Raw genomic sequence first — 15,548 nt, forward strand, 5'->3', positions numbered from 1 at the left:
TTAGCTATGGATTTTTTTTTGGTGAGCAAGAGATATCTGGGGCATGGAGACCAGAAAGATCCACTATGGGTACCCCTGGCTGATCAGTGTCAGCATGAACAATTCTCAGCACTGAAGAGCTTGTTTATCCTCACAATGCAGACACTGCCACAGCTCTTTAGTTTAAAAATGAATAATTCAAGACCAGAGTGAAAGTCATATTAGGGAAGGAAGGGATGAAGGAGGCTTCATTGCTTGTAAACAGGAGGTTATAAAAATGCAATAGTGTTTTATGACAGCACATTACAACTCTCTTTATTACCTTCTGCCCTAGAACAAGGCTTTTAGAAGACAGGATGGTGAATCCATCCCCGGGCCCATCTTCAGAGGTGGAATTTGAAGTTCCTTCTTTATCGCTGTCCTTTGGTTTGGACTGTTGGTAGAAATCAGAAGGACAGATCAGAAATAATCCAGAAAAAGCCCAAAGTGGCTTTGAAGTCTTTCCCATGGTTACCACCAAGTTGGATATGAACGGAAGTGGTCAGATGTTAGGTTCTGTTGTTTTCAACAGAGGGGAGCAAGGGACAGCAATATGGGGAAAACAAAAGGATACTGCAAAAATCAAGTGTATTAAGGGGTTCGCATGTACCCATAGTCTTTGCTCAAACCTGGACACAGGTATGTTATTCTTGTTCTTTTCAACGCCTACAGCTTCTGATAATAAGCCAAGTGGGGTCATTCATAGCGCACTGCTCAACTTCCCTTCTCTCCAGGATTCCCCTGGGGCACAGCGGCCGAGAAATGAACTCTTATACCATCTTTTTTGCCATCATGGAGGTCTGGGGAATGAAAAGTTGACAACCCCCAAAGCAGCGCTGTCCCATAGAACTTCATTCCCTCGTGGACACGTTCTATCTTTGTGCTGCTCCGCGCTGTTGAGCACGTGAAATGTGGCTGGTGCAACCAAGGAACTGAATTTGATTTCATTTTCAGTAATTTAAATTGAAATTTAAATAGCCACACGTGGCTAGCAGTTGCCGTACTGGGCAGCATGTGAAAGTATTACTCCACAAATGGCACCTCTGAGCTATAGCTACTTATCCAAAACACCTGAAATGCCATTGGCTGAACTCAGGCGACTCTCTGTGGGAAGCTAAAGGTGTGTCAGTATGTCACATGGGGAGAGGTGGAAAGTAGAGTTCCAGGTCAGCTCTCTCACTTGAGATTTTGGTGAGGTCAGTGGAGGGGATCTGGAAACATGAAAACCACCCATGTGTGGGGTTTGGAAAACTCTAGTAGACCCTGCATGATGATCTGAGCTCGTCTCAAAGGCCCTCTATTCTTTTTCACACACATTCCTGTCATTTTCTCCCAGCACCAAGCTGTGGCGGGTCCCCAGTCCTTCGGGGATGCTGGCCACGCCCTTCTCTTTGGATGGTTCAACTTTCCTCCCGTTCTGTGAGAGTCCTGAGCTCACAGACGCCACTGGGCTCACCTTTTTGGACGTCCGTGGTTTGGCAGCCTTCGATTTCTTGCCCCCCTTCTTGCCCGACGTGGCCTTCCTTCCTCTTTTCTCTGGGGGAGGGGAGAGGATAGTTTCTGACTTGCCTTTGGTCCCTCGTTTTTTGGCCAGCAATTCAGGGTGAATTCTGGGCAGGACGCCTCCGCTGGCGATGGTCACTCCTTTTAGCAGCTGAAGAGAGAGAGAAGGCGTGAGCTCAGACAGCAAAGAGCTCGTTGGTTCTGGATTTAATACGGTTCTAACTGTTGGCAAAACAAGTGTTAAATCTGGTCTCTGCTTTCCAAAGAAACTGCACAATACACGATTTAACTGGTTGTCCCTGTCTCACGGGTAGGGCTTTTCTCTGTAGGTAACAAGGCATCCCGAGATCTTGTACAGAAAGCAAAACAAGCAAAGCAAAATGAAAGCGTATAGAGGTTGAAACCAGGGATGTTGCCCAGAGCTTGGAGATTCCAGACATAACCGAGGATAAAGAGCTTCAGACGTGGGAGCACAGCTTGACAAAATGAGGTTCAAAGGTTAATGCAAGGGCTAGACTCAGTTAACAACAGACCCCACTCCTTTGATCATGCATTCCATCAGTAAAATATGTTTGACCACACACCTCCCAACTGATATGTGTTTACTTTAACTAATCAACATGAACTACCACACTAATACATTCTGCACATTCTATAGCAGCGCTACTCCAAATGTGGTCTGCAACCAAGGCTGGTCCACAAGCTATTAGTTACCTGTCTGTGACAAAAAGAGTACAGAAATCATGAGGAAGAGTCTAGTAAGTTGACAAGAGTTTTTGTATATCTATTGGATCTAGTAACAAAAAATTGTAGCTGGTAGTTTGTATGTTTTTGTTTTTTAATTTTTCTAGTAATTATTTTTTATTGTACTTTTGGAAATTATCAGCCCATGTTGGATTGGAAATAAGAACTGATTCTTAACCACAGACAGTTAACATTATAAAATACACATAAATTAAAATTCTCATACTATTTACCTGCTACCTTGCACATCTTTGGCGGGGGGCATGGGGGTGGGAATTCACTCGATTTTGGAGTCAGCTCTAAAATATAAAGCGTTAGTTTTGATATATGAAGGAGGACGCTTCTGCCCTCATCAGAATAAATTGTCAACAAAGTTTGGGGGAAGAAACTGTACAGAGAATAACATATGTGCACTGCACTTCCCTCGGCAACACACAGAGCTTGCTTTTAAAGAGGAAAAGAAATTCTGGCAAGTCTCAGAATATATAATGGGATCTATTCCAGAGACAATTTTATTTTGAATCTAAATAATATGGCTAGCAGAATTTGTTCTTCTCCCATATGATCTGACTCTTTTAGTGTAAATGTGTCTGGGTACTGTAGCAGGAAGGATTTCTAGCCAGCCGGGTCCACATGCAGTAGCGCGTTTGGCAAACCCATTCCGTGGCTGGTGTCAATGCTTCAGACGTACCTGATTGAGTTCCTCGTCATTGGCAACTGCCAGCAGGATGTGTCTTGGGGCTATCCGGGCCTTCTTGTTGTCCCTCGCTGCGTTCCCAGCCAATTCTAGAATTTCCGCTGAAATTTCAAGGGAGGGTTAATAGGCAATCGTAGAATGGGGTCTGAGCTTTCCAAAGCGTTCCTTTGGAAATGGCCTTGGAGTTAGATCACTTTTATTTATTTGTGATTTTTATGTCTGGGCCTGGAAAGAAATCCAGACAACTGAAAAGAACTCAGGTCACAGACAAGTAAGATACTTTAGCAAGACCTGATATACGATCCTGTGGGCAAAGCCTTCTAGTTGTCCCTTGACATTAATTCTCCCCCATCTTCCTTAGTAGATGGACCTCTGATTTTTTGCAGAGCCCCAAATCGCAGGAATGAAGACAGTATTTCCCAACCACCCTTTTTGTTAGGTGTGATCATGTGACTAAGTTCTGGCAGATGAAAAGCAAGCAGTTGTGTTGTATGGTACTTCTGGGAAGTATCCATTAATGAAGGGACAGTGCCTTTCTTCCCTTTTTACTAGCAGACTGAGGACATGATGGCTGGAATCTAAGCAGCCATCTTTGACCAAGGGTAAGAAGTTGTGGAAGACAGAGCAATAAGATAAGAACCAGAATCTGTTATGACTGTGGAGCCTCCTAACCAGCCTGGACTGTCTTCTATAGACGTCTCTTGTATGAGGGAAAAAGAAACTCTCTTGTTTAAGCCACTGTTGGCAGAAGTTAATCCTGACCGAAGCAGAACACTAACATTGAAGCCGAGTTTCTTTCAGTGTGCAGCCATCTCTGAGGAGAGCTGAAACCCCTTTCAGAATCTCCTTTTCCTCTTCACTTGATGCCCCTGGTCCCTCTTGTCCTAAAGGAAAGTGGATAGGAAGAACTGATTTATACTAAGGGGTGAGGTACCACTTAATCTGAAAAATGAATTCTATTTCACATACTATCAGTTTTTGAGTCAAAAAGAAAACCTGTAGAATTGGTTTATACCCCTGAATGCTTTCACTTTCCTCCTTTATTTTTTTCTTTCTTTCTCAATTTTGGAAGGACGCTCTGCTAAATCAAATTTGTCTGCCTTCAAGAGCATGAATGAGCCTTTAAAGAAAAATTCCTCCCCTAAAAAGAGTTCTTTCCCTAAAGAAAGAGGCAATGTGCCAGTGTGTTATACGTGGGTGGAAAATTGTAGGTGCATGTGTGCATGAATGTGTTGTGTGTATGTATGTGTGCAGGTATGTGTGTACGTGTGTGTGCTGGGGGGATTTGCTGGTACAATGGCATAGATACTAAACCCTAAAATTAATAGGCGTTTCTGCATGAATTTTTGCAGTCAACCTAATTTCAAATAAAACAGCACATGCAATTGCCATCATTCGTAAAATCTATGGCAATAAAATATAAACTTGGCATAAGTATGCCATATTAACTAAGCAAATGTGATTAACAAAAAATTAGAATAAAATAAGCATGAGTTAAATATTTATATGGCATTTCCATAATGAAAAGCGCTAAATCACTGCAAATTCATTCTCACAACATCTTTTTTGGGTTATTAAGCAAGGAATATTGTGTTTACCAACAATTCATTTACACGGCACCGCATTTTCTGAATCAAAGATTGGGGTACTGTAGTTTGAGAAATATGAGCAGGCTTGTTGGGACTGGAGGACAGAGTCTTTGAAATTAACGCCATATTAGATATCTGGTTTGCGGCCTTCAGATTTCTGCCCAGCTTTTCTTTCGTTTAAAAAGGGTACCCATCAGAAAGAGGTGTAGTTATAAAGTCTTCACAAACAGGCTTGCTTTATGACTCTAGGTTAAAAGGTACAGCACCCTACTGAGCACAAGAAAAGGACTTTCCTGCACCTGCTGCTCCTAGGGGCCCACACCTGGGAGGAAGGAGCACTCCACTCAACCCGTTTTTCAGATGGGCGGAAAGGGGGTCAAGGAGCCTCCGAGTTTTACGCTTCTGAGAAGTTGAATTTCATTTAGCATCTTGGACCATCACTGTCCTCCTTCTGTCTTCCTGCATTTAGAGGAAGCAGTTAAGCATCCTCTTGGGGTTCATCAAATTAACCGTCAGCATGAGAGGCATGGCTAATGGGAAGCCCTACACGTTCCCAGCCTTCAGGAAGCCCCTGAAGGTCAGGTTATTTTCAGCTTGACAGCCAGATGCACAGACACTGGATTCTCAGACGGAAAATCTGTCATCGAATGCCGCCACAGGAAGAGGCTAAAGGCAGCGATTCGTCAGGCAGCACAATGCAGGCACACAGGTGAGGCTCTGCCCGAGTGCGGCTGGGCTCTCGGACTAACTCTTCTGAAATAATTTATAAGAAAGAAAACCTTGATTGTGTGCTCAAGTGCAAAAGCAGAGGTAGAACTTTTTTTATTTAAAGAGAAAAAAACTTAGGAATACATAGCAGATAATCTAGACCAAGTTCTTTTCTCTGTTGGATGTTTAGTCTGAATATTCCTTGGGCCAGACTCCACCATTTAAATGTTTGAAATAACATTAATGTTTGAAATAACATTAATCATTATTAATATTTTCAAATGTTATGACAAATATATTCACGCGAACTGTAAAAGTTTGCTACATTCTTGAGTGATTTTATTGATTTTGGGAACACAAGTATCCTTGTGTGTCAACTGGCAATCAATAGGAAAATTGAATTTAATGGCACACATTTGTTTCACTGCAAATTTTGTTGGAAGATCATAATTTGTTAAGTGGTGGAGATTTCCACGGAGGTCTGGAGACTTCCACAGCAAACCTCTCACTTCTCGCAAGTCACACTTCCAGCAATAGTAACCATCTGGGATACAGCTGAGTATCTGATAGTAAAAGGAATGATTTCTGTAGCCAAAAAGGATGTTGGAAAGCTCATCATGCACATTATTTTGGAAGAGCTCGTGTCCGCTCATTTTGGATACAATCTAAACCAACACTGGATATCCCAGCCCACAGGAGATGGGAAATACCACAGCAAGTGTAGGCTTGGGACAGAACACATGACTGTCTCCTTCCCTGGCCTCTGCTCGCTTGTCCACCTGCCCACTAGGTGGCGGTGTCCCTGGGCTCCGACTGGGCGCTCTGCTCTGCTCAGGCCGCGCAGTCTTCCGGGGAAACTCTATCCACTCACAGCGCCTGCTTCCACCTTCCTTCCCATGTCACCAGATCTGCACCGCCAGCCCTGCCATGATGCCACCTGGGCGTGCCACAGGTAAATCAAGCTCACCACATCCCCAAATCCAAATCATTCCTCGAAACAGGCTCCTACCGTCACCCTCGGGACTGGCAGCTCCATCCACAGACAGACCTGGGAGTCATTCCCTCTCCCTCCCTCTCCTTCTCCCTCTCTTTTCCCAGCCTCATCAATCTTACATAGCTTTGCCCCTCTTCTCCAAGCTTATCGCCGTTACCCGAGCTAAGGCTGTCTTCTTTTCCAGCCCAGATAATCGTAGTGGTTTTCCTGCCCCCAGTTTTGTCTTCCTCCAGATCCATGCCAACAAGGCCACCACTGGCCCAGGGCACCTTTGTGCAAGTTAGAAAAAGATGCCCCTTCCTCAAGACACTTGACTTCCCTAATTTTGTTAGAACAAGAACCTTTACTGCCATCTGCTGGAAATGCTCATAATTAGTCACAGTTCTTCGAGGTCTATGATGTGAATGATACTCCCTTCAATGTGTGTGCTTGTGCAGTGTACAACCTGCACAACCACACATGTGGTCCTGGCTGCCAAAGTGATCTTTTCAAAACACAAATGTAAAAACTGAAAAATTATTATATTAAAAAAATGCTTGATGTTAAACGGATAGACCCAATTGTCTGGAAATGATGTGTAAATGATAGGTTTCTTTGTTACATAATGATTTCATGAAGTGCCCTGAAATTCAACCCTGTTTTAAGGCCTATTTGTCCTATCAATTAAAAATATATTACAGAACATTTTCTCACCATAAAGCGATTATAAATTACTCATTCTCAAGATCTCACATTTATATTATATCTATTGCTGATGAATACAAAATTCTTTTCCAGAATCTGGGGCTCGCTTTTTCAGTCCATTTTTTCCTCACTTACATTGGAGATGTAAACTGGGCCAGCATTTACAGATTGATAAACTGAAGTATGAATGTGATGTCCATTCTGGGAGGCTGGTGGATGTCTCAGGTGGAAGGGACCTTCTAGATGAGCAGTCCAGCATGCATTCGTTGCTGGAGTGTGCAATGTCCCCCAACAGGTTGGGACCAGAAATGCCATATGGCTATAACATCATGATGATGTGTGAACCTGGGGTTGGTCAGGCAGCCAGTCCAGAGAAATCAGGCAAGGCTGACTGCTATTTCTCCCCAAGTTCCAGAAAATTCGTGCAACTTTCTTTTTGGCTAAGTAGCACCCAGCCTGTTCTTTCTTCCTTCCTTCCTTCCTTCTTCCCTCCCTCCCTCACTCCCTTCCTTCCTTTCTTTCTGCATTTGGTGTAGATTTTATTTTTTTATTTATAAAATCTTTAAATTTTTAATAGATTTTATTAAATTTGGGGATCTACTCTAGGAAAAATTAAAATGGGCTTTAAAATATGGATAATTTCTTGGTATAGTTTTACTTAATAGAAAGTAAGAATGGTTCATGAATTTCAAACATTTGTGAAATATGACTTTGCATTTTTACATGCTATTTTTAAAACTCTTTTCTTTTTCTTTTTTTTTAGAAATTTTATATTGAAGTACAGTTGATTTACAATGTTGTGTTAATTACTGCTGTACAGCAAAGTGACTCAGTTATATATGTGTGTGTATATATATATATATGTATATATATACATATATACATTCTTTTCATATTCTTTTCCATTATGGCTTTTCACAGGATATTGAATATAGTTCCCTGTGCTGTACAGTAGGACCTTGTTGTTTATGCATTCTATATATACCAGTTTGCATCTGCTAATCCCAACCTCCCACTCCATCCCTCTCCCACCCCCATCCCCCTTGGCAACCACCAGTCTATTCTATATGTCCCTGATTGTGTTTCTGTTTCATAGATGGGTTCACTTGTGTCATATTTTAGATTCCACATATTAGCAATATCATATGATATTTGTCTTTCTCTGTCTGACTTACTTCACTTAGTATGATAATCTCTAGTTGCATCCATGTTGCTGCAAATGGCATTATCTTCTTCTTTTTTATGGCTGAGTAACATTCCATTGTATATATGTACCACATCTTCTTTATCCATTCATCTGTCAATGGATATTTAGGTTGTTTCTATGTCTTGGCACCCAGCTTTTTCTTACTTGGCTATTCCTGTGGCCCCAGGTCCCCTCTCGGAGGCAGTGAGTGGGAGAGGGGAACTTCAGAGACCATAGACATGAATCTGAGAGGAGAAGTAAATTGGCCTCCCCCCTTATCCCACCCATTATTGAGCAGAGCTGATTCTCCCCTCCAGGCAGCTCCCACATGTGCCCATTTCTTCTCATCGTCTCCACTGAGAACCCCTAGTCCTGGCCCCTGTCAATTCTCAAAAGTGACTTTAAAACAGCCCCCACTGGTTTCCTGGACTCTGATCTTGCTTCCCACCAACTGTTCTCCACCTAAAGCCCACGTGAGGCCCCCAGAATGCCACCTCCTCCCTTCGATGCCCCCCCTGGCGTGTGTGTGCAAAATGTGCACTTTCTCATGTGGCCCTCAAGGACCTGTCCCCCTGCTCCCCCATCTCATCTCTCACCCTTCCCATTTCCCAGCTCTGCTCCAGGTACACAGAAATGCCTCCAGTTTCTGGAAGGGGCCACATACTTCCTCTAAACTTTAGATCTTCACCCTTGTTTCTCCCCAAACTGATAATCAAACTCATCTGAATCTAGCCAGCTCCTACCAATTCCCCACCCTGGCTGCCCATCAGAATCTTTTGGGGAAGCTTTAAAAAATCCTGATGCCCAGAAGTACCCCAGAATCTCTGGGGTAAGACCCAGGTATCAGGATTTTAAATCAATCAATTTGTTAAAAAGCAGGATTAGAACCTGGTTAGGTCTTTTTTTCTTTTTGTTTTTTTAAATTTATTTTATTTTTATTTACTATTTTTGGCTGTGTTGGGTCTTTGTTGCTGCACGTGGGCTTTCTCTAGTTGCAGCGAGCAGGGGCACTCTTCATTGTGGTGTGTGGGCTTCTCGCTGCGGTGGCTTCTCTTGTTGTGGAGCACGGTCTCTTAGAGCACAGGCTTCAGTAGATGCGGTGCGTGGGCTCAGTAGTTGTGGCTCGCGGGCTCTAGAGTGCAGGCTCAGTAGTTGTGGCACATGGGCTTAGTTGCTCTGCAGCATGTGGGATCTTCCCGGACCAGGGCTCGAACCCGTGTCCCCTGCATTGGCAGGCGGATTCTTAACCACTGCGCCACCAGGGAAGCCCTGGTTAGGTCTTTTGTTTTTAAACTTCGGTTTCCAATTTTTAAAAATATTTATTTTTGGCCGTGTCGGGTCTTAGTTGTGGCACCTGGGATGTTTCGATACGGCGCGTGGGCTCTTCATTTTGGTGCGTGGGCTTCAGGGTGCATGGGTTCTGTAGTTGCGGCACGCAGGCTCTCTAGTTGTGGCCCACGGGCTTAGTTGCCCCATGGCATGTGGGATCTTAGTTCCCTGACCAGGGATCGAACCTGAGTCCCCTGCATTGGAAGGCAGAGTCTTAGCCACTGGACCACCAGGGAAGTCCCCCTGGTTAGGTCTTTTTAATTTTTATTTTATTTTATTTTTTTAACATCTTTATTGGAGTATAATTGCTTTACACCCCTGGTTAGGTCTTAACAGCTCTTGCTTTGTATTAGGCAGCCTCCCCCTGCTTCTCAAAGCTCCTCTGGCTTCCCTGTCCACATGAATGTCATCTTATTGTGTTGTGTTTAATGCTAGTCAACTCTGCTAGAATGTAAACCCAGGGAAGGCAGGACTACATATGTCTGTTTTCCGTTGTGTCTTTAAGGCCTGATGCAAAGGAGAAACTCAGTCAATATTGTTGTTGTGAATGTTAAAGGTCATTTCAAGAGTGACAGGAGGCTTTCACACTTTGAACTCTCTTCCCTAAACAAAATCAATTCATGCCCCCTTCCAAAACAAAACAAAACAACTAACAAAAATCCCCTTTTTATTTACTCAGCAATGGCCTGCGATAATGATTCATTCCTTTGGCTTAAACTCCTTGTCTCATTAAAATGCAACACAGCCCCCAAATATACCACCTTAACAGAGTTACTCATTACACTTTGCCCTGAATGATTTCATCAGCTCTTAATAGAAGAGAGAGGAGAATTACCATTTATTGAGTGCATCCTATGCACCAGACATTTTGCATACATTGGCTCATTAACGGAGTTAAATGAGATTAGCTCTGGAAACACCCAAAGCTCAGAGAGGTTAAGGAAATTAGCCCAAGGTAACAGAGCTGGTAAATTGATAAATCAGATTTAAGCTGACATCTAAGCCCCTGCTGTCAACTCCAGCCTGAGTTTGGAGGGGAGGAAAAAGCACAAAAGGAAGGGAAGGAAAGGACACCGGGAAGACAGTTCTGGGCCTCAGAAGACCCGCTTCGTCTTCTCCATTTGACTCAGGACGGTGCTGGAGGCTGGGACTGGCCCTGGGCAAGGAGCGTTATTGGCAGCAGCACCCTTCCAGGTGCTCCTCGTCTCTTCTCTCACACTTCATGTCCAACCCGTCAGCAGATCCTGTTGACTTAGGCTTCAAGATATCTCAGTACTCTGACCACTCCTCGGAAGCCTCACTGCCTACTCCCCAACCTCACGTCTCTCACCTGGATGTCTGCAACTGCCTTCCTGCTGCTTTCCCTGACTCCGCCTTGTACCCCCCTCCCCACAGGCAGGGTCTTGCACATCTGCTCAAAACCCTCCAGAGCTCCCGTGACAAGCTCTTCTGCCCCCACCAGCCACGCTCCCTCAGGCCTCATTTACAGTCCAAGTTCCCTCCCTCAGCCCCGGCCCTCTGTCCCCATTGCTGCTCCTTGGACACCCCCAGCACCTGCTTCCCTCTGTCCAGACATCCACATGCCCACTCCCTGGCCTCCTTCAGATGCCAGCCCCTCAGTGGGGCCTCCCCTCAGCTCCCCACTTCCTGGAAGTAGCCCAAGCCTAACTCCTTTCCTGCTTTATTCATCCCCGAGCACTTAACACCATCTGCTGGACCACATACACTTCACTCATTTGTTTGCTGTTTCTCCCTTCAGAATGCATTCTGCTTGAAGGCAGGGACTCCTGTCTGTCTTGGCCTCTGCTGTATCCTCGGCACCTAGAACAACACCTGGCACATAGTAGGTGTTCAATAAATGTTTGTTGAGTGAATGAAAGACTATGAGAAAATGGGTGACATTCTACTTTGAGAGACACTATCGATCTTTAACGGATGTGCTGGCTCGAAGTCCAGAGTGTGACATTCAGGCTATAGTATGCATTGCTATGAGGTCTGGTGGCTCTAACTGAAGATAGATGAAAAATCATATAAATGGCCCAATGCTATTAGCAGGGAAGAGTCTAAGGACTTACTGTGTGCACTGACAGGTAGATGCTCGACAAATATTTGTTGAATGAATGAAAAGGAAAACATAAGCTTTTTCATCAAACACTTCTGAACCAAAGAAGAGAGTCACCAGTCAACAAAATTTGAAAAGGCCAAATTTTGTTCTATTGTATTATGCACAGCTTAGACTTTTGCCAAGTGGAGGCACAGGAACTACTAATTATTTTGATTATACAAACATTAGAACGGGGCAGTGTAGTGAAGCAGAAAGTGCACAGCTCAGGGTTGAAGGACGTCAGGGTATCCGGGCTCCCTGCTTGGAGGCTGTGGAATCTCTGGGTTACTCAGGGTCTTCCAGTATCAGTGGGTGATACAGACCTAAAGGTTGTTTTAAAGCTTCAGTCACCGTTTTCAAAGTCCCTCCTCTCCCTCCAAGCCAGGAGATTTTTTCCCATCAGATTCCTGGGTTTAAAATGCAGCCAGGAACGTGCATTTTAGAAAAGCATCCCCCAGGCCTTCAGACCTGCTGCTGAAAGACTGGCTAAAACCTTGCTCCTCTGAGTGGCCTCTGGCCCAGCAGCATGAGCATCACATCACAGCAGTGCGTTAGAAATGCAGAGTCTCAGGTCCTACCCTACCCTTGACCTTGTCAACAAGATCCCTGGAGTGATCCCCACTTTGAAAAGCACTGCCCTATCACACTTGATTGGTTTGACTTTCAGAGCGCTCCAGTCAACCTCTCCAACCTCCAGAACAACAACAAAAAAGCTAAATGTAAGGTTCCTCAAATAGATAAAGAACACACACAACAAAAATGTCATCTTTCAGTAAAAAAAAATAATTTTAACAACGAACATGGGAAACTCTTTCCTATGTATTTGTAGACAGAGAACCACCTCTGTAAAGGAGAGAACAATTAAAACGTTGTCGGCTTCATGGAACCGACTGAAGACGCTTTCAATGCTGGGCTCAACATTATTTATGGACGTTGAGTCCTAGGTTCAGTACAGCAGGAGAACTGAGGTTTAGTGAGGACCGTGAAGTAAAAGTGAAGACCCCTGTTACAAAGTGAATAGCAAGCCCCTATCTTCCCCATAGTTTGTCTTTTGTGGGAACCTAGCAATTTACGTATTACATTTGTCTCCAGCAAGACACACCTTTCTTGGGGCTGGTCTAGAAAAGACACTTTCTTGTGGATTCTCTTCCTTCCATGTTGATCCTCTGCCCTTATGTGCTCTTCCCTAAAGCCTGCAGGAGTTGGTTTTAGCCAAGCAGGCAAACTGAAACCCCATTACCACGCACAGCGACCTTGAGACAGCCACGGGCGAATCAAGGCTTCCCTGCCCAGCCTGTGTGCAGGGGCCGAGGGGAAGGTGAGATGTGGGAGCGGGTTACCTGCCCTGCGTGTTCACGTTACCTGCCAGGTATTCGATGACCGCGGCCATGTAGACGGGAGCACCCACGCTTATCCGGTACTTGAACGTCCCTTTCTTCAGGTACCGCATCAGCCTCCCCACCGGGAAGATGACCCCGGCCCTGGCCGAACGCGACAGCTTGGACATTTTCTTCTTCCCGCTCCGGCCCGACATCTTGCCTTAGTTTTGCTCTCAGCTTGCTTGACACGGTGGCCTCCCGGCACTGACTCAATGCTGGAAAGGAAAGGTGGCAAGGTAAGGAAGGGCGACTGGCCTACAGCTTGGGAACCGTGGTGCGGCCACAGAGCTCGTGTGACATGCCTGATGGCCCGGGGGAGGCAGTCCAGACCTGGCTGCCACCGCAGGGTGCTGCAGATGGGGAGCTGGGGGTCGGCAGGCCCACCCATAAACAACTCCCCACCCCACCCATCCAGCCCAGCCTCCGTAGGAGAGGCCATGGTCCTGCGGTCAACCTCCAAAGAGGTCCACTTCAACATCCCCAGAACCTGTGAATATGCTACTTACATGGCAGAAGAGACTTTGGAGATGTGATTAAGCTAAGGATGCTCTGGTGGGGAAGATTATCCTGGATTATCTGGGTGGGCCTAATGTAACTGCAAGGGTCCTTATAAGATAGAGGGAGGAGATGAGAGTAGTGACAGGATGACAGCAGGAAATGGATTCTCCCCTCTTAGCCTCCAGAAGGAACCAGCCCTGCTGACACCTTCACTTTAGCCCATTGAAAATGATTTTGGACTTCTGACCTCCAGAACTGTAAGAGAATACATTTGTATTGTTTTCAGCCACTAAATTTGGGGGATAACTTGTTACAGCAGCAACAAGAAAACTAATATGGTTCCTCTTTGCCCTGATTTGCTTCTGCCTCTTTTAATAAATAGTACAAAGTTAATATGGCCATGGCTATCATAATGGTTAGCTTTGACCCACAACTCAGAGCTGATGTACACTTCTCAGATGGAAGCACTTTTCTAAATTCCCTAATAACGTACTATTCTTTTTTTTTAGATTTTTATTGGAGTATAGTTGATTTACAATGTTGTGTTAGTTTCAGGTGTACAGCAAAGTGAATCAGTTATACATATACATATATCCACTCGTTTTTTGATTTTTTTTCCCATATAGGCCATTACAGAGTATTGAGTAGAGTTCCCTGTGCTATACAGTAGGTCCTTATTAGTTATCTATTATATATATAGTAGTGCATATATGTCAATCCCAATCTTCTAATTTATCCCTTCCCCCTGTAGCATTCTTAAAAACAGAAACATGCCAGAAGAGGCAGTTTTATTGACTATGCTAATGTAGAGTAACACAGCAAATTAAAAGCCATAATGCAACCCAAGCTTTTGCTCCTTAGAATGGGGAATCCAGGTTGATTTGGGGGAGAAACTTCAGAATCAGCACGAAGAGGTGACTTCAGTACGGTGCACCAAGAGACACGTATATGATTCTGTGTTATTTTAGGAAGCTATCTTTTGTGCGAAGATAAAATAATTATATACTTCTGAAAAAGCCTTTGTAAGGCTAAAACCAATTCAGAGAATTGTAATAGAGCTAAACCTGTTGGTGGAGGGAGTACCGTAACCAAAAAAGGAACATAAGCCAGAATAAGTAAAAGCAAATTACAAACAAGCAGAACCAAAGAAAAGGAAACAAAAATTTTCTAGGAAAAAATGTTAATGAATCAAAGCTCTCTGGCCCAAGGGCAACATCATTCTCAGTGGCCATTTTCTTTGGGGATGGAAAATGAGAAGGCCAAAAATAAATTGAAATTGATTCTATCTGTTGAGGCAGCCGTCTCAAATTTTGGCTCGGTTAGTTTACTAACAGCCAAGATGGCAAGGAAAAGGCCTAAGAAAGTGGGTACGAATATGATGGAAGAAAGTGCTAAATAAATGCATGGCTAATATGAAAGATACAAACCTGGGATTTCTTTAATCTGGATGGAAGATTGAACATAGAGTTCAATTTTCTAAAGTATCCGATAACTCTGTATGACTGAGGAGTTTTATATAAGAACTATGGAATTTAGCAACAAATCCCATTCTCAGCACCCTCTTATCTCTGAGGTAAATGACGTGAGTTTGAGGCATTTTACTATATACTTCACATACATTCTTTTTGTATGCTCATATGTACTTACTACACTCCTATTTTATGTGTCGTTTTGCCACCAAGAGATGTAGGTATTCATCAAAGTTAAGTACAAGCAAAGATGAGCAAATAGCCCGAGAACATTATCTCTTTCCCAGTAAGGCACAGGGATAAAACAGTATCACCTTTTTTAGAACTTCCACATTTCTCTGCTTCTGCTGCAAACTCTCATAAATCCACTTACAGCTGTCCTCTCTGTGACGAGGCAGGTAGCTGCATATTAGGATTATAACCATCAATTCATGTTGAAGCAACTTAGGTCAGGCATCGATGAGTGTACAGAGTACCTGCTGGTAGTCAGTGCTGTCCCAGGGGACAGGGAACACGAAAGCAATGTTAAACAGTCCCTGTTCTCAGGGACAATTACATGGCACATGCTGGCTACCCACTGGTGGCGCTCAGAATGGGGGTGGCCCCTGGTGTAGTGGAAACAGCCTGGGACCAGGCAGGAATCCCT

General features: G+C 44.2%; 1 protein-coding gene across 3 annotated transcripts in view; it reads right to left on the reverse strand.

Annotated features, from left to right (window-relative positions):
• LOC118882303 (core histone macro-H2A.2) overlaps positions 1–15,548 on the reverse strand; it is a 55,488-nt gene that overhangs the window by 22,928 nt on the left and 17,012 nt on the right. For 2 of the 3 annotated variants that reach the window (XM_036827823.1, XM_036827822.1), the window contains exons 2-6: positions 12,919–13,150; positions 3,742–3,846; positions 2,957–3,063; positions 1,475–1,672; positions 302–412 (exon numbers count right to left, since the gene is read on the reverse strand). In XM_036827823.1, the coding sequence (XP_036683718.1) occupies positions 302–412; positions 1,475–1,672; positions 2,957–3,063; positions 3,742–3,846; positions 12,919–13,090 (693 nt within the window). In that variant the 5' untranslated portion in view covers positions 13,091–13,150. The remainder of the gene's footprint in view (positions 1–301; positions 413–1,474; positions 1,673–2,956; positions 3,064–3,741; positions 3,847–12,918; positions 13,151–15,548) is intronic. The other variant, XM_036827824.1, reaches the window with a different exon arrangement.

The sequence above is a fragment of the Balaenoptera musculus genome, chromosome 16 (assembly GCF_009873245.2).
Source record: "Balaenoptera musculus isolate JJ_BM4_2016_0621 chromosome 16, mBalMus1.pri.v3, whole genome shotgun sequence".
Lineage (NCBI taxonomy): Eukaryota > Metazoa > Chordata > Mammalia > Artiodactyla > Balaenopteridae > Balaenoptera > Balaenoptera musculus.